The 24,590-nt window shown below is 38.5% G+C and overlaps 3 protein-coding genes across 9 annotated transcripts in view; all 3 read right to left on the reverse strand.

Annotated features, from left to right (window-relative positions):
* LOC119656091 overlaps positions 1 to 14,355 on the reverse strand; it is a 46,168-nt gene extending 31,813 nt beyond the window's left edge. The window contains exon 1 of one of the 4 annotated variants that reach the window (XM_038062397.1): positions 12,989 to 14,355. The gene's annotated coding sequence lies outside the window, so the exon portion shown is untranslated. The remainder of the gene's footprint in view (positions 1 to 12,988) is intronic. The other 3 variants (XM_038062398.1, XM_038062396.1, XM_038062395.1) reach the window with 3 other exon arrangements.
* A 2,571-nt stretch (positions 14,356 to 16,926) lies between these two features.
* LOC119655369 (parkin coregulated gene protein homolog) lies at positions 16,927 to 18,250 on the reverse strand. The gene is made up of 5 exons (XM_038061233.1): positions 17,951 to 18,250; positions 17,785 to 17,894; positions 17,493 to 17,664; positions 17,235 to 17,384; positions 16,927 to 17,170 (listed from the first exon to the last, which is right to left on the reverse strand). The coding sequence occupies exons 1-5, from the start codon at positions 18,096 to 18,098 to the stop codon at positions 17,010 to 17,012; spliced, it is 741 nt and encodes a 246-aa protein (XP_037917161.1). The 5' UTR covers positions 18,099 to 18,250; the 3' UTR covers positions 16,927 to 17,009.
* Positions 18,251 to 20,255: 2,005 nt separating this feature from the next.
* LOC119653805 (ATP-dependent translocase ABCB1) overlaps positions 20,256 to 24,590 on the reverse strand; it is a 53,472-nt gene continuing 49,137 nt past the window's right edge. For all 4 annotated transcript variants that reach the window (XM_038058825.1, XM_038058824.1, XM_038058826.1 and 1 more), the window contains 4 exons: positions 24,410 to 24,549; positions 21,037 to 21,601; positions 20,719 to 20,865; positions 20,256 to 20,663 (listed from right to left, as the gene is read on the reverse strand). In XM_038058825.1, coding sequence (XP_037914753.1) covers positions 20,463 to 20,663; positions 20,719 to 20,865; positions 21,037 to 21,601; positions 24,410 to 24,549 — 1,053 coding nt within the window. In that variant the 3' untranslated portion in view covers positions 20,256 to 20,462. The remainder of the gene's footprint in view (positions 20,664 to 20,718; positions 20,866 to 21,036; positions 21,602 to 24,409; positions 24,550 to 24,590) is intronic.

Consider the following 24,590-nt stretch of genomic DNA (forward strand, 5'->3'; position numbering starts at 1 on the left):
AAATGCATAACACATTTTTAAAATTTTCGTCGCATGTTAAAAGTTGTCGTCAACTGTGTATTTTACGTGCATTGCTTTGCACACCATCTACCCGCCACTAGTGAGCTTTATTCCTGTGTTGATATACATAGCGGAGAATAATTGTGTGGAGCGGCATGAGTCACCTCCTTACTTGGCGTCTATGGAAAAATGCACAAACTCAAGTTACAAAATTGACCAAAAATCAATCATTAACTTTTCAGGGGCAATTTACGTTACGTGAAAGAAGCATTACTGTTACTTCATTAGGTAGGGTTTTGTAGTACCCTGTTTTTAAATCTACCTTAAAATGGGGAAGACTTCAGTGAAGTTGCTTCCATTTACCATTGTAAAAATTTGTACCGGATACAGGGATGTGCATCGAAAACCAGTACTACAATTTGTTTGCAGATTTCATATCACCGGTTTACGGTAAAGCTTAGGGTATCAAAAACTTTCACGTACTTTTAAGGGGAGTGGGTAGCAAGGTTATTCATACGGGAAATCACTTTGTATATTTGTTCCTTTTTCTCAAAAAGTACTTGTCCGAATTAATTGAAATTTTGACAGTATATTCATGATTCTGTATTTAACATTTAAGGAAGAAGGAATGATTCTATTATAAATGATACCCTTTTTTTAGAGCAACATGAAAATTTTGAAAAAATACCCGTTTTTCCTACTTTGATATATTTTTTTCTTGGTAAGTATGGAATGTATTTAAAATCGTTCTTCCATAATGAAAAAACGTAATTTTCCAGGAGATACAAAAAACGAGGCGATTCATATTTCCTGGCTTTCTTATCGATTTCTTTCGATTTTTCGCAGTACAGTTGTTGTTTTAACTATCTTCTATCCCTGCAGACTGCAGGGCGGACGATTAATTCCGATTCTAATAAAATACCCAAGAAGTTGTTTAAAATATAAAATATAAAATTTTGAATGATTGCATGGTCTACTAACTCACAGGTCATAACAATTAACTAGTTGTTGGATTTGATTTTTAGACATATCATTAAATTCTGGAAAAATCTGAAATCTAAACAAATTTTTAGGCTAAAAAAAAATCTGATTTTTTTTCCAATTTTTGCTACCCACTCCCCTTAATGAAACTACTTTTGGAAATCCTTAGCGGAATATTTAGGGTTAAACAACGAGGCTAAATCTATAAACTCCCAAGAGTCCTAAACAAGTGCAGTGTGATGTGTCCGCCATGAACACATGAACCCTTGGCCGCCCTCAGAGTTTCAAATATAAGAAAAAAAATGTGAATTCTTGAAAAAATCAGGGCTTCTTTAAGGACCCTTTAGAAAAACCGATCACATTTTTAAATAAATACAACGACGTTTAAACGCTCTCGTGATATGTGGAGAAGTCTCAATAGAAATGCCTTACAACACCATCTATTGCAAAAACACATATATTATGTTTTGTTCCTGTTGCTAAGCGCACCTTTGTTATTCCGCTACAGTTTACTCAATACCACACAGTTTAACATTGTAAAAATTGATTAGAAGACGCATGTGATGGTGGAAGAGATAATTCTAATGGTGCAGTGGAAATCTTTTAAAATAACAAGGGAGCATGCTAGTACTGAGAAACATGAACAGCTGAATAAGTCTAAACTTTCCGGGAAATTAGGAATATTTGTGAATGCAGAAACATCACTCCAAACATTACATTTATCGGTTGTCGCTCCCGTAAAAACCATGCAATTTATTCTTCCTGAGATTATGAGCTATAATTAATGTATACGCTTCATTAAACACATGTGAAATCATAGGGAATGAGGGAGACACTTCGAATTTCCATAAAAAAACTTGAAGTATTGTTTTCTCAGGGCCTAACAAAGATTCTTGTTTATTTGCTTTTATCGCCTTATTATTTTCCAGAGCTACATTTCTTCAGTTACAATTTCAATGCGACAGCCTTCTTTCGAAAATGTGTAATTCAAATGGGACAATAAAATTTATCAAATATATTGCTCTATTAGTAGAAGAAAACCATGTGATAACTGCTATGGTTTTGTGGGAAAAGGTAAGGCACGAAATAATTTAGAAGGAAGCTAAGCTCTTTAGATAAGGAAGTATTTTCATTTTTTTTACGCTTAGCTAGAATCTCAATCGAGTATTATATTTCCAAAATCCAACGGATTCATTGTAGAGAATATTGTATCGGGAATACCGTGGGTACTGCGCTTGCTTTACTAAGAAAACTCTTCATCTATATACAAATCTATTAAGCTAAAAAATAAAAAGTTTTCAAGTCGTCACCCACCGAAGTACTAACTGCTCCCAACGACGCTTAACTTGGTGATTCGATAAATGATCGCTTTAACTTTTTCGCCTGATATCTCAAAGGAGTAAAAAAATCTACGATTCCAACACAAGAAGTACGCACGCTAGTAATATATATATATATACTTTTGCAAGCGCCATACTTTCAAAAATAAACTATTCCCTTCACTAGCACTGATTAGACAGCCAGCGAGGAAAACGGCGTACCCGTCCTATTTTCTTTTTTTTCAAATTCACTAATTGAAACATAAACTTTTCAGTGGATTATGTCCAAAGTAACAGTATTTGATTATTAATCGATTAATTCAAAGGTTTGCTTTGCATCTTATACAAAGTGTTTAAGATTTTTTTTTAAGTTATTGTAAAAGCTATATAATATTATTCAAAATCGGCATTTAATCACTGTTAAAGATTACTGTCTAAAGTATTATCACGATTAATCGAAATTATTTGATTAATAGTCATTCCACTTAACTAATCGCTAATCGATCAACTCAGGTCGCTATTAACTTGCTGTCAACATTGGTTTCATGAGATAGAGAAACAATCGTAAATCGGAAGCTTCTGTGGATCTATGGGTGCCTGATGTCTCGACTTAAGCTGCTAGTTTAGCTTTTTAATGTGCTAGTGACTTTCTATATTTTAGGCTGCAATAAATTTGCGTGACAGGAACAATTTTCACCAAACATATCTTTATTAATAACAATAATATTTTCACCAAACTTCCTAGTATTTGCGCAAATATTATTTTCTGTATCATATTTTATGATATATAATGGCCTTTAAAATTTGGAACTGTTGCTGCTGCATAAATCCCCAAAATGTCATGTAGAAAACACCTTTGACTTGCCCTTACCATGAATGAGCTTATTGCTTATGCCATAAATCGAAAAGCTAACAAGCTAATGATCATTTGTAAATTCAACTACGATGCGCTAGACGGAATTGAAATTGTATCTCTATCACAATCTAAATAATTAATCAACCATTGTGAGTCACCTCTCCAAATTCAGTTTCACATATTCATAATCCCGTTCGCATTCACACTATACTTTTGATGGCTTCAAAAGTACTAGAAGAAAATCATTTAATGTCCCACATTACTATAGTATATTTAGACGGCGGAAAACTTTCGTATGAATGAAAAATTTCTTAAGTTCAGTGCAAAATGATTAATAATAGAACCATCGCCAGCTAGCACATCCCTATCGAATTGCATTTCCGAGTAAATTGGATGTAAAAACACAAACGGACAGAAAGATAGAAAAACAGTTTTATCTTAAATTTTAAAAAAATTTGAGTCAAATCGAAAACCAAGCTCTGAGCAGTTTTTTCTGGAGAAAATTTCCTATTTTGTTTACGTATAAAGTGAAAATGCTACTTTTTCTGTGATCATAATCACTTCCAAGTAATAATGTTTCAAAATGAAGTTCTCCTCATTTTATTGTCAAGTGAAATTTTTGACCTTTCAACCCATTATTTTATTTGCTTACATTGTTTAACTTTTGTAAACTCCCAAGTTTTCTTTTAATTAGTAAAAACGCAAAAGCAAATGAGATGCAGACACACAGTACTCATGACCAAGTCAGAATTCGAACCCGGGTCAAATACGCTCAAAGGTAACCTCAGATTACCGCCAATTCCCAAACTGACACCAAAATTGTTCCCAATGGAATCGACTGTTTCCTAGTAGATGGCCGGGAAAGCATGCTACCAACAGTAGTTTCCTTGAAAGGAAACAGAAGTCGTATACAGATTTTCCAATACGAACAAGAGCCATTTGGTCATTCGAGGAAATAAAAACAGACACCGAGTGTATCAACAGCACCGAGCTTAGAAAGCTCACGCTCGGATACTTTCGGATGTGAATTGAGAATTTATTTTCTTTTATAAAAATTATCAAAATATGAAGAATTATTTAATAAAGTAAATAGCACATTAGGCTAAGTAAACAGAAAGTTTAATTAATTAATCGAGAAATAAGTAATGTTGGAGCATTTGAATTCCATGTACTACACACACAAATGTATTCGGAGCGTACAAAAATCGATTACTATTGCTTTAATCGCCATGTAAAGTCATTTGATATGGTATGGTAAATTCTCTAACTCGTTTCAGTGTGGGGCGGGGCAAGACGCTCATTCAATTTGATAATGAACACAACAACGGATAGTAAACATGACAATATTTAGCACTGATATGAGGAAGAATCCTCAAACCATGCTGAAATTGACAATGGACAGAGAAATCGAAATTTCCGTTCCTAATCGTGATTATGTATGTATATTATGCAACTATTTTAGTAATTTACATTGAGTTAACAGAAATTCTTTTTACACCAAAATTATCGGAACGTGTTTTGATGGCAGCGCCATCTCCTAGTGTATGGCCGTACTGCGCACAACAGGAACAAACAGTGAAAGTGTTCCACAAATTTGAAACGCCACATTATTCTCTCAACAATACCATTAGCTAGAGACCATAACCCAGTTCGTATGGAGGCTTCGTATTTTGCGTGATTTTTGGTATGTCGGTCCGAAAACTAGCACGAATTACTTCATTCAACCGATGATTCTGTATGAGGATAGATTAACAAAAGCATTCAACTCTTCCTTCTTGGAAAGGCGACTTAAAGCCCACTAGTAAAATCAAAATCTGAGAAGGAGTAATGCATATGATCGATATTTATAACTACCAATGAGACATTTAATAAGGGAAGGCAGCTCGTTTTCCCCCTGCAAGGCCTTGCTCGGACATACGATGGAAGCAAATGGTCGCGATGACTGCAAGAATACTGTGCTTGTTTATAGATTCCGCAACTTTCATATAGCATCCCCCTTGATGGTATACTATTCGGGGACTTACCATAAAATCATTTCATTTTGATCGAAGGGGTAATTGACAATCGGAAAATAAATAACGGTTTTGTGTTCATCTTATGTGAGAAACTTTCTACGCATATTTTTCCATTCGTTTCCCTGCGACCTCCCATGCTCTTCATGCTAGAACTACAAAATGCCACATTTTGTATTTCTAGCATGAACTTGAGGGTTTCCGGCTAAATTTCTAAAATATGTGAATATACTATTATTAACTTTCTCAAATTGAAGGAACAATCGATTTTGAATAATGTGCGTGTGGCCAAAGTGGAAAGAAAAATGTAACCGAAAACCATCTCCGAAGGTTATCGTGAAAGTACACCATCGACAGAATGGTTTCGGCGTTGGATGTTCTACTTAGAGAAGACTCGAGCAAAACTCAACGAGTACTTGTAGTGTCACTGATGGTCACTCATCAATCCCTAAACGATTATATTCACTGAGCGAGATCCGAAAATATAGAAATTGGATATCGTATGAGCTGAATCTAAAGAACTTGAAAACTCGACTACTCAGGTGTGAACTGCCTTTCGAACGACGAAATCGGAAAACTTGTGTATTGGATTGCTACTGGCGCCGAAAAGTGGATATATTATGATGATCCGAAATGAAAACCAGTCGGGATACCGAAAGCTGGGCGCTTCAAGTATAAAGATTTTGTGTTCATACAATACAAAATATTTCGTCATATTTTGCCAAACTCCAAGTCCCCCCCCCCCCCCCCCCCAAATCTCAACGTAGAAGGATATCACTAGCTGCATGTCTGGGCGTTCACAGGTCCCACCTTCTCACCAAATTTCGTGTAAATCGGTATAGCCGCTTCTGAGAAAATTGCGTGGACAGACAGACATTGAACCGATTTTAATAAGGTGTTGTTTGCACAACAAAAGGAAAACTAAAACGTGTCCATGGACCTTGCCGTTCGTCTATGCTGTTGCCAAATTTTGTACTTAAGGGAGATCTTCTGGTAAATTTCTAAAACATGGTAATATACTATTATTAACTTTATTCGTACAGAATTTGAGACCTAGATTTCGTAGAGATGCATCACTATGATTTTTTTTCACAATTTTCGGTTGAATAGTTTTTTAGAACGAGGACTGTTTCACTTTTCGGCACATACATTTTGAGCCATATTTCCCCTATTTTCACCCAATACCAAAAGTATGATCAGTTTCGGAAAGTACTAACTGAGCCCTTTCATTTGATGATGACTATATTCTGTGGCAAAAAAATTTCTCCCCGTTTTCGCATGTATGGGGAGCCCCCTTCAAACTTAACAAAAAGTGGCGCCACTCGCTGCATGTCAAGGGGCATACAGACCACATGTTCTCACCGAATTTTGTGACAATCGGTTCAGCCGTTTTCGAGTAAATTTGGTGCGGTAGACTGACAGACAGACAGACATTGAATCGATTTTAATAAGGTTTTATTTCACACAAACACCCTTATATAATATTCATGATTTTTTTTATTATACGATGGGTATACTAAAATACCAACAACAAATAATCTAATTGAAATTTCAGTCACCTAACCAACAAAACAAGTTTTGATGAAGTCTTAAACTGGCCAACATCTAAAGTCGATTCAAGGTATCAAGTATATAGTTTCATTGCGAATATCAAATAATCATGAGCACAATATACACAGAAGTAACTCGAGACAATTAGGTGCTTTGTGACTCAATGTAAGGTGCAGATGCGTTTTCCCTTTTCATGTGTGAGGTGGTATCGTGTCTAGACTGCAACCTTCGTGTAGGTGCGTATCCATATGACAAAGTTAGAAACAGATGGAATGGAAATAGGCATTTTGATATTATGAAGTTTGTTTATGAAATATATGAAGTATTTTCCAATCGATACTTAACCTTATACAAACAAATGTATATATAAAAATTAATAAGGAAACAGTTGTAATCGATTGTAGTTATATTCTATATTAACCCTTAACTGGAGTCGTGGGGTCAAAATATACCCCACTGTCCGCAATTTTGATCTAATATTTATATTTTTTAACTTGCGCGCACGTTTATCTAAGCAACCTCATTACATCACGTGCTGCGGTGGTTGCCGAACGAAATTTAAATGCCCATATAAGTAATTGTAAAAATATTCTAAGGAACTAGGTTTGTTTTCGCTAATATTTTGAAGTAACATTTAGTTTGGCATTTTTTAAGGCTTTGTGTAAAGGGGAGGTCTCCATGCAGAAGGGGCGTGTAAATTTTTTTTATTAAATATAGTCATGTGGGGCATCAAATTAAAGGTCTCGGTTAGCACTTTTTGAAACCGATGATTGAAAGTGATCATTTATTTAACGGACCGATTGTCAGAAAATATTCAACCGAAAAATCCGGAAAAAAAAATCAAAAGACTGCCCCCATATGGTGCCTAGGCTCCGAAATACCCTCCATACCTATACCTGTTCAAATAAAGTTAATAGAAGCTTCTGTGCAAATTTAAGACTTTGAATGCCAATATCACTTGAAAGTGATTATTTTCACATAATATATGCATATATTACGTGCTACATACTTATGGGACAAATGCACACTCAATTCTCTCTATAAAAGAAATACACAAAACGTTTCATACCTGAAGCATCTAGCTTCCGGTTACCCGACTTGTTTATATTTCATTGATCTCAGAAATATTTTCTATTTCGTTTAATATCAGACTCCAATTAAACCTAAAAAGGTATTTGCTATTGTTTTTCGGTATTTGTTCATATTTTTCAACTATCTGAAGTACACACTTAAAAAAGATACTGAAAATCGAAAACTGTAAGTAATAAGTAAATATGTGATGAAAGATCTATGAAGGTAACAAATTTGATTAGTATTAAGAAAAGGGATTATCTTTTAGAAACAGATTTTCCTCACAATTTCTATTTATAATACCGTTATTTATTTGCTTTTTTTCCAATTGGGGTAATTTTGGACCCACGCCAGTTACGTAGCTAAAAATATCGACACCAGTTAAGGGTTAATTCAGTAAATTGTATATGTATATATATCGTACAGGTATGTCCAGAGATATTCTGAGCGCTAGTGAGTATATGCATTTTATTACTATTTAAGGGAAGTCACTGAAAATACATTTTAATCAGTAGTAAGCGGCGTATCTCCCCATCTTAATTAGTGGTTAGTATTTTGTTTTCGCTTGTGAGGGGAAACTTCACGAAAAAACTCGATATTGATTACTTAAATATCAACAGGACACGAGAAAATTGTTGCAGTGTTTACATCTAAGATAAATACGTATTCATTTTTAAGGTTTTGTTTGTTGTGCCCATACATGTAAAGGGAAGGTGTACATTTTTTTTTTCATTAAATATAGTCATGTGGGGTATCAAATTAAAGGTCTCGATTAGTACTTTTCGAAGCCAGTCTTAGTTTTGACATTTGTTGAAAAGGTGGGGGTGCGGGGGGTTGAAAGTGGTCATTTTTTTTAACGAACCCATTCTCAGAAACTACCAAACCGAAAAATCTGAAAAAATCAGGAGGCTGTCACTATATGGTGCCTAGGCTCCGAAATACCCTCCATACCGATACCTGTTCAAATCAAGTTAATAATAGTTAATAATATAGTTTTTAGTAATTGACAGGAAAACCCCCCTTAAATTCACCCTAGAATCACAAAATTTTGCAACAATATAGGCTACAGCATAGGGCATGATCCTGCCGAATTTGATGAAAATCGCACTATTACTAACAAAGTAATACTAGGTCAAAGTTGTCGCTTCTCTGCAAATTCGAGACTATGAATGTCAATATCACTTGAAAGTGGCTATTTTCACATAATATATGGGACAAATGCACACCCAAGTCTCTTTATAAAAGAAATACACAAAACCTTCCATACCTGAAGCGTCCGGCTTCCGGTTTCCCGACTTGTTTAAAAGTATCCATGGAAACAATTGTGCACATCATCGACACTTTTTCAAACAGAATATTTTGTTTATCAAGCGAGAATACTGCCTGAAAGCGAATACCATTTCCTCAAAGGCACATTTATTTATTTCTATATTTGACATTAACCATCATAGTGCGATAGTACTCTTGTAAAGGTTCAAGAAAGATTGTCAAGGAATTTACACAGTGATAGTACATTCTCGCGATAGCGGTCTCGCAAATATTTTATGTATCCTACTCCATATTATAACGAATGCTGCATTTTCGTGAAACTATTGGATGTGTATGATTTTTTTTTCGATTTTAAAAAATTACCATAGTGACGACACCTCTACTAGCTACATCGTGTTTAGGATGGGAAAACCCTTTTGGCAGAGACTGCCAGGATAATCTCTCCCCAGTAGTCAATGAAATGCTGCGTTTTCAAAAAGGAGGTAGGCTGACTATATGAGTTCGATCCACGACCGATGGACGTTTATTGACATTGTATGTCAAGAATCGTCCCGACATTTTCAGGATGAAGACAAACGGATCGAAGATCAGCCACATTCTGGAAGCGACGAATTGTGGCATTTGAGGAGGAAGATTAATTAACTGTTAGTGACCTATCAGAGAGGTTAAATGTTCACCGTACCACCATGGACAGAAGAATTGGGCCTTGAGTTATATTGTAAAATTTTATTTCTGGATTTTCCATGAGTTATCCCACATGAACAAGAAAGAGCACTAGAACAGTTGCGTTTCACACCCAAACAGCATTTCATTGCTATTTGGTTACAAAGGATGAGAAATTGACTAATTACAAAAAATATTCGACGGGAATTGTTACATAGCATGCAATCAAATCCCAACAGCAGAAGTATATTGTGCCCAGCTGGAGTATTTGGAGGCAACTTTAGAGAAAAAAGAAGTAACGTGTAAAATGTCACAATCATAGGCCGCACACAGCTGAATTAACTTCAGCGAAAAATTGCAGAGTTAAATGGGGAGCAGGTAGTCTAATTACCGTACTCCCCTTAACTTACCCCTCACATTTTGACTTGTTTCGTCTTTTAGACAATCCTTTGAAAGGAAAGGATTTTTTTAAATTTTCATTACATTCCAGTAACCATTAATCTACTATAAATTTGTTAACAATAGTAGGATCTCAACCAAATTTCCCAGTATCGTCTCCATAATAGTGTTTTTCTAGGATGCATTTAAGGGTGTTTTCTAAGTGTATAATAACGTGACAATAATATTAGAATGACAATGGACCGATTTTAATAAGGATTTGTTCTCCAAAAATTGAAAAAGGGACTGTATGAATACGTTTAAACAGTATCTCGCATATAGCATATAAGCGTGTTTAGCGACAGGTCAAGTGGAACAGATGTAATAGCATTGTGAGCTATTATGACATTCTCAGCAAACTCAGTGCGTGTAGCATAAAATTTTGAATGTTCGTCCATTGTTAATGGGAATTGTTGACAGCAATGACCACGACGACCCACCAACATGAGTGATCGGAAGCTAAGTGCGGTCGAAAGCAATGATGTAACCGATGACATTTATACAGCAGCACTTTTGTAAACATCAATTTCAACTTTGTTGATTTCATCCACGATAGTCAGTGGAATCAAAATAGATAAAAATAGTATTTTTTTTTGCTAAAAATGGGAAGGGCACAACTCGAAATATCATACGTACATTGGCGACAAAAAATAACAGTGTGATATCCAACATTACATGCATCTCAAAATAATTTCTCACTTTCAATTTTTTAGGAATTTGTCTGTTGTTAAATGTCACTTCCAGCGAAGTGTCAAAGTGGTTATAATTTACAACAACCACACTATAACAACTTTTATCAAAATTAATTTCTATTAAAAAGTAGTGATTCATCGCGGTAAAAATAATAGCAGTGACGATTGTTCTTCTTTATAATAGATCGACTCTGTAACCAAAACAGTAAGTTTGATCACTTTTACTAATAGAGAAAATAAAATCGATTTTTTTTTTTGCAAAACTACCCCCGTAAAGCGAAATTTGATAAGAAAGCGTATCAAGGAGGATAATACATAAAAAAATATTGAAGGATCTCTTTCCTGTTAGCTAGAATGATTGCAATTGTGATCAAATACAAAAAATAGTTGAAACTCTTAGACCACGTGTTTTTTGTGGCTTTCGTACGAAAATGTTTCGTGAAGTTTTCGTATAGAAGTCCAGGATCGCATGCAATTTTTATAAAAGAGGAATTCAATTTGAAGACATGTGCTGAAACAGTTCGGAGCAGATCGAGGGATCATAATTTGAACGACCGAAATCCAAGAAATGAGCGACTTTTGAAAGCAAATCATATTGTGGAAAGAATTTGATATTAGCATACATGTGAAATACAACCTCTAAAAACAAAAAAAAAAAAAAAAAATTTTTTTACGGACGGACAAAATTAAAATCGTTCTTTGTGGCCTCAAAGGAGCAAGACACTAAATCCAAGTTTCGTCGATTATGAATACAATTTTCGGTTTATACCGAAAAACAGAGGTGTCCATATCCAGCATCATGATACGGGCTTATTTTCCCTATTATGGTGTTGGTCCAATATACTGGATCAAGAGCACCGTGGATGAAAATGTCTATGCTGATATTTTTGAGGAAGTTATTCTCCCGTATGCTAGGTACGAAATGCCTCTTAAATGGGCTCCCCATCAGGACCCAAGACATATGGGCTGAAATTCGAAAGAATTGTTTTTGGACAATCGTAATCGTGCCAAATTCCCGTACGATCGTGAAGAGTGGCAAACTCGACCTGATGATATCTTTTCAAGTTTTTGTGTAAAACAAATTGGTAATTTCTTTAACGGACCCATTCTCAGAAACTACCCAAACCAAAAATCTGATCAGGACGCTGCAGCAATGTAGAGCATGATTCTACCAAGTGTGTTGGAAATCGCACTATTACTAACAAAGCTATAATAGGACGAGCAGCTCGATAAATTGAAGACCTATAGCTTTAAGTTAATAGTAAATAGTGGCATCATCGCTTCCAAACACAAATATTTGACCAAAGCTGTGTCCTACACCGATCTCGGTTTTCGCTACGGTAATTGGTTTACACACCTACCTGCTACCACCTGAAGAGAGAAGAGATTAGTGTTCCTTGCCCGTTTTAACTACACATGCTTTCAATATGGCGGTGTCTGAACTATCTGTTTTGATGGGCAGATCACTGAAGGTTTCGGGCAAATGTTCACCACCAATGTTATAATACAGTTCAACATCTAAAAAGGACTAGCTCCGCCTTCATTATTGTCAAAAGTTTGAACAAGTAGTTAAGTCAACCTGGTTGCATGGAACACGATCACTCAATAATTTATTAAAGAAGTCTCATCAGGATAATCTTGAGAGCCTACCAAATTTTTTAAGAGGTCATTTTGGCCGTCTTTCTGATAACTTGTTTTTTTTTTGTTAGCAAGGTTCAAACAGGAACTGTGGGCTTTATAAAATGTGTTGAAATCGAAAATCGTATAGTTCACCGGCACTTTTTCTGCAGTCAAGTCAAATTCTTTTCAGTATACATATGTGAATATTCCCTCAATGGGACAAATTAGAGCGTTCTAGGCAACATTACATCAAATATTAACAAAATGTATTACAACTGATTTAGGCAAAAATAGAGAACTCTGCAACATTCCTATAAAATATCGATGTCTGCACTAGCACGCGATAAAAAGTATTTTCTGAGTTTATTGAACACCGCAAACGTGAGGTGAAACGTGAAAAATATCGGTCACTCTTGTGAAATCCAGAGAGAATCGGACCATTGGTCTCAAGTCTACACAGAGGAGGCTGATGAAAAAGGTGTCCACCATTTTCCAAGCCACCAAAATCTCGCTTACCTGCGTTTTCGATTTCCGTGCTTCTACCGATGCTAAGCAGCTTCCCGCTAATCACTGCTGTAAAATATCACACTCGTTTCCAAAATAAATCACAGAAAACGTATTTCTCCCGTACGAACTACTTTTTTCACGACAATGTAATGCACGCATTATTGTGAATCATGTAAATGTCGATCAACCAGCCCAGCATAGTTCATTCCATGTCGGATGCATACTTCGCCTACATTGCGATTACACGAGAGGAAAAGCAAGGATTCCGCGAATCTTGGAGAAATGAAGTCAGATAAGCAGATTAATGTCCGAAAGACGCAAGTCCTCCAAGATACTGCTCGTGCTCACGGGAAACCACGCCGACAAGTGCAGGAGGCGACCAAACCAAGCAATCCTACCGTAAACAAATGAACTCTGCCACTGAAACCTGCTATACTGGTCTACGTGACAAACTACTATACTGGCCTATTCACAATCACCACACGCACATTTCGCTCTCGCCTAGAACATGACATATCCGAGGGTTGAAAAAGGAGTCATCGATTTTCCCAGGATCGCAACCCCACACACTCGGGGCAAAACGAGCGTCGACGCCTCCTTACTTTACAGTACAATTAAAATTTACGTTTATCCGGCAATACCGAGATACATGGGAAACATCTCATCATTCGAACAATGGAAAAGAAGATCAAATTTTCCGAGCTATGAAATCTTCTCGGAACAAAATGGAGGAGACCCGTCAGGCACTCTACACTCACACACGACTGCTACTCACATTTTCTTCAATTGATTTTCGCCATGAATCCGATCAATCTTGAACCGTAAGTCACACTAGAATGTGGCGAAACACTTGCTGCAGTCTTTTTGCACTATTTACTAACTTTTCGAAGCATTTTGACCGGTTTAATTTCACTTTTCGCACGCTAAGATAAACACCGAGTGCACTTGCGGTTGCAGTTGAAGACGCGATTTTTGTACACAACTCGTATCTCCGAGAGAGTTTCGACGGGGAGTTGTGTACGTTTTGTGTCGGCTACTAGTACAAAGGTATCATCCACGATTTCCAATGACACTTGCTCCATCTGATTGTGAAAGACAATTCAAAATAGTTTCTATTTGAAATTGTAGATGGCAATGTAATGATTGCCAATATGTTTTCAACCGTATTTAGATAAACCGTCTTCCAAGATTTAATCGAACTTCCGCGGGGATTCCCCTTTGTCGGTTCTAATTGTTATTATATATTTGCAATTATGTAGTAAATTTGAAGTTGAAGGTACAAAAAATGCATAGAATAATCATGTTCCCATGATTTGGAAGAGTTATCATGTTTGATAAATGGTGAACTAATTGGATAAGATGCTCAGTAAAATGCGAAAAGTGCACTAAAGGAAGGACAGTGCTGGGAAAAAGTATTCGCTCTTCATCCCAAAGTTACAAAGAAGTATAGCATTGCGAGGGTATTTGAATTCTTAATTACTTTACTCAAAAACAATTCGCTATTTAATGTATTCCAAAAATAATTTTATTAACAAAATAGGGCAATACATGTAAAAGCGTTTTTGAGTATTATTTTTAAGCCGATGAATTGCATGGACTATTTCTTCTATACTTGTTGGTGGCAGTATTTGTCCGTCGTCTTCAGTTGGCTGGACCTCCAACTCGTCGATGTTTTGGTTGTTCAGATCAGATTTCCCTCTTTGTCTCGGCAGGATGAACATCGAGGTGTGTAACGCTTCATCCTGCTGACTTGTTGGTAAAACTGCCGCGCCTGGTGCGGTTGCTTCCTGTACTTTTCGAGTTCACAGACCTGTTGATTTTCCCAGGCTTCCTTTTTCCGTCTGTGAAGTCGCTTTTCCGCTCGCCGGAGTTCGTGATAAGCCTCTCCGCCTGCCCGCGTCCTTTGAGAATGCAGCATTACTCGGTATGCAGCATTCTTCTGTTCCGTTGCTAGCTTGCATTCTTCGTCAAACCAGCCGTTCCGACTCTTTTTGCGGTTGGGGCCAAGTATGTTTGTGGCCGTATCAATGATAACGTTCTTCAGATAATTGTGAAGATCATTTGTTTATGCTTCATCTCCAGGATCTCTGTTGCGGCGTCCATTTCCCTCTTATAGATGTTGCATAAGCCTGTATTGTGGATGGCTTCAGTGTTAACTCTCACCTGATTGTCAGAGGGGATTCTGGGAGGTGTTGTTATTCGAGCTCGGAGCACTGCCAACGAGATAGTGATCGGAGTTTATATTGGCCCCCCTATATGTTCTGACATTCATCAAGGCTGAGAGGTGGCGGCGTTCGATCAATGCGTGGTCAATTTGGTTGAAAGTGATCCCGTCTGGAGAGGCCCACGTATGGCTCAAACCAAGTACTTCCAACAACCATTTCGTGTGTCACTTCTAATTGAATAATCCGCAGTCCGTTATCATTTGTATTTTGATGTAAGCTATGAGAGCCAACGTATCGCCTGAATACGGACTCTGTCCCTAGTTGAATGTTGAAATCCCCAAGTATGATTTTGATATCATATCTGGGGCAGGCTTCGAGGGTTCGTTCTACTGCCTCGTAGAAGGTATCCTTCTCCGATTCTGCAGTCTCTTCGGTAGCGGCGTGAACGTTAATGAGACTTATATTTCTAAATTTGCCTCGCAAGCGCAGAGTGCATAGCCGTTTGCTTATGTTTTCAAAGCCGATAACAGCAGATTTCATTTTTTGGCTGACTAAGAAAGCTACTCCGAGTACATGGTTTACTGGATCGCCGCTATAATATACGGTGTAGTGACTCTTCTCTGGAAAACCGGTCCCTGTCCAATGCATCTCCTGTAACGCTGTTACATCAGTCCTATATCGGAACAGGGTGTTGGCTAGTTGCTCAACAGCTTCATCCCTGTACAGGGAGCGCACGTTCCATGAGAAAATGCGTAAATCGTTATTCCTTTGTCGTTGCCGAGTTCGTCGTTGTATTATCCGTCCAGTCCGAGGCTCCTGTTGTGGCTTCGTAACAAGTTGTTTTCCTTGTAGGGTTGTCAGCCCTACCCAATCCTCAACCTGGAGGACCAGTTTGTACAATTTGACCCGTTTTTAGACGGGGGAGACTCGCCTTCATCCTTCGCCGTCTCTCCGTCGCAGGGCGAAAGCAGTCGGCCATCAAAAAGGGTCTCGTTCAGGGCCGTCTAGGGTTAATCTGATTTCCGATACGAAGAGGAGCTTGGAAACTACAGAAAGCCGCAAACCTTTCAAGACCATGCTTCCCTATCACACGTTCGGGCAAAGTACTATCAGAGCCCACCTTGGCATTCAGATCTTCCATCACAATCCTAAAGTCCCGTTTAGGAACTCTCTCCAGGACTACATTGAGCTGCTGATTGGTGCGTAACACTGCACTATTTCATTCTGCACCAGAATCTCGCAGTTAGTATTCTGTCTAATACGGGTTCCCAGGACAACGGAAGCAGCAGGCATTAATCCAAAAGCGGATTCAGGCTTACTTCTGGCAGGCTTGCCAGAAGTAAGAGGGATGCTCCCCAAAGTCCCACCATTTAACCTCTCTTAACCGTAGAATAACCAATCTGTATAGATGAAATTCTCGCCAAAGTTGGAGCAAGTGGGCATTCTAGAAAACATCATTTCGATTCCGAGGCGTGGTAACCGTTTGTAAAACACAATTGACTTTGAGATGTGCCGCCTCTTACCCCACAAATCTTTATTCATTAGTCGCCTTTTACGGTAAGCAGGGAATGCTTTGAGTGAATTATACAACCCTTAACTCATACTTCGCAGAAAGGTTCATTAGTCTCCCTCGGGCACCACATTGTCATGGCAGTAGCCTGTACATAGCAGTTCATAACTACACTAAGAGTATTAAGAACAAATGAAAATGGAAGCACCGGATCTTTTATATTTTAAAAATCATTTGTTTGGAAGTAATGAGAGTTCATTGTTTTTTCTTTCAAATATTTATTCATATTTTAATGTTTAAATCTTACTTAACGACTTACAATGTATTTTGGCACAAGTTCTTATCGTTTACACTCCTAGTTCAAATAACATGACTCATAGGTGGGAACCATATATTTAATATTTATAAAAGCGTCTTCGCCGCCATGCATCTCCAGAACCTGCAGAGTTTCATCAATGAGATCGCCCAAATTCAGGCTGTTCTTTTGACCATAATCGATTTCATCTCCACAATTGACTGAAAAAAGTGACAACCTACTGACACTGTATACCTCAATGGTTAGAAAATAGATCATACTTACTATTCCTTACTTTGTGGAGATTGAACATTGGCAGAAGTTGCCGATAAAATGGCACCAGAGCTGGTCCTATCAAATCAGAGGACATGACCAGCTGTTGCAGTATCTTCAAAGTAATACACATCACTTCCTTATTCCCAGTGCTGAGTGCGTCTACAGAAATACACAATCCAATATGACAGAATATTAGTCCTTTTTGATTTTTCTAAGATTGGTTGAAAAGAAGCAAACTCTCAATTTCCTGAGTATGCAAGTACTCACTTTTTATCGGAATAATTAATTGCGGGATGACCGGGTAAATTTTGTCCCCGCCATGTGCAATCAAATCCAGAACTCCTTGTCTAGCGTATGTTTTGTGGGGATGTTTTGTTTCCGATAGTCCATCAAAAAATAGTGGAAGGTAGAGGCTGTAGTCTAGTTTTTCAATGTCAACCTGTAAATTATTAATGGATTTTGATCATATTACCTTCAATTCAAAGTTTACTCAAGTAAAAATCAAAGAAAACCCTTTCTCCTTAGTTGATTTTTCCATGAGTACCAATGACCTACTTACCGTCCACGCAATTTTATCGCCACCTGTGAGGTATTCCATTTTAATAGGCAAATCTCCTCTATCGTAGTACATTCGAAAGGATGTAACTCTGGGCTGTATTATATGTTTGCCTGAAAGATAATAAGTCCTTGCCAAGAGACGAATTGGTTAATGTCAGAATACCTACGTTTTTGCAGTTTTGGTGGACCTTCCAGAACCTTGGAATTCTTTTGCAGGGATTGGATTGAGAATGGGGGAACGACCCGTTGGCCACTTCGGCAAGACACACTTGTTCTAGGGCGAAAAGGTTGACCTCTCACAGATATTGCTGACATTGTAAAATGCTCCTTTAATAAAGTATTTTTGCAATTTCGTAGGTGAAAATATAAATATCCTCCTTTGTTAGATATCCGAGGGAATGTTATAGGATGGTATTGAAGGAATTTGAAATCCTTGGAAATTTCTTGATATACAGTAAACAAACTGTTTCCATAGAAACACTGGTGTTAAACATGCATAGCATTTGTCCTTGAGGACCGCGAAAGATACAGGGTGTTGTGGCGGCATTAAATATGTTTTATTTGAATTCTATATCGGATCGGATCTATATTCGGAGAAATGTTACAATTAATGAATACGCCCTTGGGATTATAGTAAAAATTAGATATTTACCAAAATTTTCTTGTGCTTTTCATCAGGAAGTTTCCACTCTTTGAGTAAAATCGCGGACAGTAGAAATACCATGCTTTAGCCCTGCACATGTGCAACCAGATTCAGGACAAAATGAAGAGTCATCCAACCTGAATTGGATCGGATACTTCCTGTTACCACCTGCTAGCAATTGTGTCAATAGTATTATAGTTAATTTTGCTTTGGTGTCGCTGAATCCACTCATCAATATGTGATACCTCGTTTGTAAGTCCACCGACCTTTCAGCAAATTATTTCACCGTTGTTGCCTTACTGCTCTTCGGTATTCTGTATCCTTTTTAGTATGTATGTAGTATGAAGAACACGGACCTGATAGGAAGGTAACATGCTACCGATGCGGCCTAATAGGTCATAAAGAGAATACTTGCAAGAAAAAGGAGAGTTGCGTTCTATGCAAGGATCGTGGCACGTCTGATGAGAGCGTTGTACATACTGTGAGCTCCGGGCCGTGTCCAGCCTTCAGAGTAGAACTGGAAAGAACTGGGACGGAGTTAACGTGATTCGCATCCTACAGATCAATATGCACCGGAGTGCTCCCGCTCATGAGTTGCTGGTGCAGGAAGCTGCTGATAAAAAAGTTGTTTTAGTACTCATCGGTGAATAGTACCGAAACAGGGGCCCAGCGTGATGGTACGCCGATGCATCGGATACCGTCGCGGTCCATCATTTAGGTTCGGGGCGGCATCTGCTTTAGGATTCTCGCCCAGGGTCTGGTGATGGCTTTGTCTGGATTCGATGGTTAGGGATAACGTTTTTCAGTGTCTATCTAACATCGAACGAGGTGGTGGCGGACTCTCAACGCAGGCTTGGTGCTATGGCGGATGCTATCTTTGGCAAGGAAGGGCGGATCCTGGTTGGGGGTAATTTCAATGCCAGAACACTTGAATGGGGCATGCTTCGACTCCAGAGGGAAACGAATTCTCGAAATGGCGGCGAAAACAGAGCTCGCAGTTTTAAACAGCCAATCCACTCTATTCCCAACTATCATTGGTTTCGCTCGTACACTGGAAGCTGTGCGTACGATGTCATGAAGGTGAACACCGAGAAATTTGTCGAAGTTCTTGCAGCAGGTGCAGGAAATTGGCGAGCTACTGTCCGGAAGCCGCTGCAGCCTCCATACGAATGCCCGTACTGTATTCTCGACTCTCAGCGAATGAACCCCTAAGTTTCATCTGGGCGCGGAGTGACGTGGCGCAGCAGGATTAACAACATTCGAAATTCATTTTTATTATTAGAATTTGGTTAACAATTCGACTGTCAGATGCCACCACCGGTGTTCTCCGTGGCGGAGTAGGCTTGGAAATGAAAATGTGAAAAATAATTGAAGTTTAAAAAGTTGAGTTGACAATGAATTTTCAGTCAAACTAAACGAATTATTGAAAAGTTGTAAAATTTTAACTTTGAGAGAGTCTCGCTAATTATTCCATAACTTTGAGAGAGTCTCGTTGAATATTCCTTAACTTTATATCAATAAATTCATTTAAGTTCTGATTTCTAAGTTTATTTTAAAATGTCAAGGCTTCGACTCGAAAGCAATTGCTAGCGATATTCATATCCAATATCTGAAGAATCTAGAACAATCAGGTCGTTTCAAGACCAAAGGCCAATAATGTTCTGGGTGAATGCGGCCATCCGACTCAGCAGGATAGCGGAGAATATTTTACAGATGGTACTTAGCACCGTCATACCTCCATTTTAATTCCATCGGCTCCTGGCGGCTTATAGCTCCTAAGCTGACTGATTGCACTCACCGTTTCACATATTAGATCAATGGAAATCCAATAATTTTTAAAAATAATTTTATTTTGTACGTTTTGATTTTAAATATCAACAGACACGAAATATACATAAAACGCTAGTGTAGTAAAATGGCTAACTTTAAGAAAATACATGCGGCCTGTACTTGTATTACTAGAAGAAGGCAACGATAGTTTCGATAATCTGACGAATGAGCTAACCAGTTGATCTGAGGGTCGTGAAGGTACCATGTTATCTGGCACCCGACTGCAATTTGTACAATTGATAGTACATTCCTCGTTTAGCCAAAAGTTCTTTATGAGTTCCACTTTCGGTGACAACACCACCATCTATAACGAATATCACATCCGAATCTACAATTGTAGATAACCGATGGGCAATTGATATACATGTCCGTCCTTCGCGCGCCGCATCAAGAGCTTCTTGAACGACCTGGAATATTTTCCTTGTGAATACCAAGATTATTTCTTTACAAAGTTGAACCCACCTTCTCACTTTCTGCATCCAAAGCTGAGGTGGCTTCATCAAGGAGCAATATTCTCGGGTTTCGGACGAGAGCTCGTGCTATAGCAACACGTTGTTTTTGACCTCCGGAGAGCTGAGTGCCCTTTTCTCCCAATCTTGTCTCATATCCCTGGAAATTCAAGGCAGAAATTTATCAGTTGGCATTTTAGTATCGTTTCTAAATTTGAGATTTCCTATGCTTACGATTTTAGGACTAAGTGATAATATTATAATTGCATCATTTGATTTTCTATCGTCTCAATCTTTTACTTATTCAAATTTTCTAAGGATACTTCCTTACCAGTGGCAATGTTGATATAAAGTTGTGAATATTGGCCTTTTTGGCTGCTTGAATGACTTCTTCCTCAGTCACATGTCTAGAATTGTCTCCGTATGCTATATTTTCGGCTATAGTACGATCAAACAAAGAAGGCTCCTGCGATACGATTCCCAAATATGACCGAAGATTAGCCATTGTGATTGAGCGGACATCATGTTCATCAACGTTTACTGATCCTCCTGTGACATCGTAGAAACGCTCCAATAGTTGAATGCATGTTGACTTTCCGCATCCTGAAGGTCCAACCAGCGCAATTGTTTGTCCTTTTGATACAGGTAGTGTTAGACCACGTAATACTTCTATGTTTGGGCGAGTGGGGTAAGTGAAGGTAACCTCCTTGTAGAAAATATTTCCCTGAAGTTCAACATGCTTGTCTGGGTTGACGGCAGCACTGTCAGTCACAAGTGGAACGCGGTTGAATAAAGCGTAAAATTTCGCTGCCGCCTGCAATCCCTTTTGGAAATTAGGAGCGAAAGCCAAGGCATTACCGATAGAAACTGTGCCCATAATAAGTGCTTGTGAGACCCTGGAAGAATGATATAAATAAATATTTAGTAACTAGTAATAGAAAGGAATTGTTGAAAGAAGAGGAGTCTAATTTTTATGTTACCCTACAACACAGGATAGACTCTTTTTTGCTATTAGGGGATAATAGCGTTGAGAAAGACATTGTTGACAAAGTAAAGCATCCAACTGATTATTGATTGATGATTGATTAAATTCGCTAGATTCCATGACACGTCGCGTCAACCACCATTACGCGCAACTCATTCAAGGGAAACTCGCCCGTGTGCCGACGATGACATGTCGCAGAAAAGTATTAAAGGAGGTTTTAGAGCTTTTCAGTAACAGTGGGTGTCCCTTCCACGTGTATGGGAGTAAGACGTACCCACATAGAAAAACATTAGCACAGAAAAGTTCGAACTTGATCTTTGTGTTGATATAACTGCATTTCCAGATTTTAGACAAACCAACAAACGCGATATACAAGATATACAAATTGATTAACGTCTTCGATGCTCTGTTCAGCAGAGAGGAAAAGTTCGACGACCGGTAACACTGTGGACCTTGTAGATGTTTATTTTCGATTCGACTCTATTTGTCTCGTTTCAAATCCAGAGTCCGAGTCCGAGGTTGGTGAGAGAGCAGACTAATGTCGTCAGCGTAATCGAGGTATTTGAGGAAGCCCTCCGGACAAGGCAGCATAAAGAACACCATCGACAACAAGAAAAAATTATCTCTTTGTCAGAATGTAATCCTGCCGGACTCCGCATCAGCCCTCAAATCCCTCTGAGATTTTACCTCGATATAGGTCGTTTCGGGCTATCATATGTCACTTTGATAATAGCTATTAACTTCTCCGGAATGTCCCTTCTACCTAGAATACGCCAGATACGCTCCTCGTTTACGCTATCGAAAGCCTGCTCGAAACCCTTCTCGAAATCGACGAAGAGCAGGTGAAGTAGAAGTCTAAACTCTGACACTATTTCAATATGATTCGGAGAGTGTTGATTTGGCAGGAGGATCTGGAGCGGAACCCAGCCTGTTTTCTGACGATCAACCCTTCAAGATGTTCCTTGATGCGTTCCAAGATGCTCATTAATAATGGCAGGGTGGTTACATAGGATATCCGACGTGTTGATAGAAGCAACAGAAATCCAAGAACCTCCCACCATTATCTTTACGGTCCCTAATACCGGAGCAAAATGCGCTCAATACCCACCTTGGGATTCAAATCACCCACTACGTTCACAATATTATCTTTCGGAAGCTTCTTTTGAACTGCATGTAATTGCTCATAGAAAATTCTCTCCACTATAACCGAAATTTCCGTTGGTGCAAAGCACTCTATAATTGTGATGTTCCTTACCTGGACTGGAATCCTCCAATCAAAATCCGGCCCCAGGTGCAGTAGCCATCAGTAACAATCCGGCGCCGGATTTGCGTCGGCTACCACTTGACATTCTAGAGTACAAAAACACATTGCCGCAAGAGGGAGAGGCATACTCTGGAGAGTCCCAAAATATTAGTTTCTATACCGAAAATATTCAGCTTATATTGCTGGAATTATCGCTCCAGTTGAAGAAAGTGAGTATTTTAGGGACACTCGATACCTTTGTCAAGGAGTATCCGCACATTCTAGAAATCAATAATTGTCCCTTTTTGATAGCTAAAGGTCGTAGCCGCGACGTCAGTCTCTATCCGAGGCATTGTTGATGTTTCAGTAGCAGTAACGCTTCGAAATTAACAAGTTGCTAACCCACACATTGCTATCTTTTTAAGTCGCCTTTTACGACAGGCAGAGAAGGTTTGGAATCTATTCTTGAACCCCAACTCACAGGGTATACAACCAAGAATTGGAAAATTCAAAAGTTGAAAAGTCCCATAAATTCTGTTTTCGATATGCGCTGTTCGAATTTAATACAAAGGTGACAACTAGATCAAACATACACTAAAGAGAATGTTTCTAGTAATAGCTATGCTATAACAAAGGACCCTTTTTCATTATAAATTCGGCGAATTAGTAGATCAAGGATTTTATAGTGTGGAGTAGATAGGTAGACATCAGTGGTCATTACGAGGAGTCCAATTAGCATGTTGGTGCGCCGTTTTAATGCTGTTTCCATGTCACTCCTAAGCGGTGCCTGTTGTGGGAAGGACAAGAGAAGTAGTATGTAGTCGGCTCAGATATCCATACCCGATCCGTGGCGTTGGTGAAGGATAGCAGCTCCCCTACCCCACACCCAGAGATCACTTTAAGTTTCCCAAAGAATTGTTTACCTAGAATCCGCAGCTTAGATTTACCTGGAGCTGGGAATTCGCAAAGGAACCGTCCCAACTTTGATAATGTGAATTTATATTATGCGGAGTTTAGCTTTGCGGGCGTTTGACAAAAAAGCTCTCGCAATTGGGCTTTGTTGAAGGATCCTCCTTAATTTAGCGTAGGTGGTGAGCCCCCGTTATCTCAAGTCAGCGGCTGTTAAGTAGTACGAGTAAATTCCATCTTTCACAGTTGCCAGCGGGACGACGACTGCATCCACCGTGGGATTGCCAAGAGCGGAGTTACGTCTGGCTAGTCATTCGTTCTGCTCATTCTCATTGCCAGCCGGCAGGCCCTTAATCGTGTGAAATATGTATTATATGTTTATATAAGCTTCTGTATGTTTATATAAGCTTCTTGTAATATCCTAATATGAATTGGAGTACATCATCAGCAATCAACCGAAATCTTGCTCAATCATGGTTTTCGGTTTTGGTCTCCTCTTGGGAATTGTAGCGATAAGCTATCTACTGTATCTACTGTATCTATTGGAAATATTTTAAAAGTACTCACTTGAAAACATTTACATAAGGAATCCCATCATTGACAACTAAGTGTCCACCATAGAACATGCAGGCCGCAAAGGCAAAGAACATAAGTGATCTGGCTAATCCGAAAACAAAACCACGGAAATGGGTGTTTATTTTTGCTTTCTGTAAAAAAAGATTTTTGTTAAACATTTACTACATATGCT

This window comes from Hermetia illucens, chromosome 4 (assembly GCF_905115235.1).
Source record: "Hermetia illucens chromosome 4, iHerIll2.2.curated.20191125, whole genome shotgun sequence".
Lineage (NCBI taxonomy): Eukaryota > Metazoa > Arthropoda > Insecta > Diptera > Stratiomyidae > Hermetia > Hermetia illucens.

What these genes read in the sequence shown, in the direction of transcription:
- LOC119655369 (XM_038061233.1), bottom strand. Translation starts at nt 18,098, where the DNA reads ATGTCAGCAATATCTGTGAGAGGTCAACCTTTTCGCCCTAGAACAAGT. An exon ending in GCGATAAAATTGCGTGGACG is followed by an intron (nt 17,665 to 17,784) that starts GTAAGTAGGTCA and finishes AATAATTTACAG; the next exon opens with GTTGACATTGAAAAACTAGA. An exon ending in ATTAATTATTCCGATAAAAA is followed by an intron (nt 17,385 to 17,492) that starts GTGAGTACTTGC and finishes GTATTTCTGTAG; the next exon opens with ACGCACTCAGCACTGGGAAT.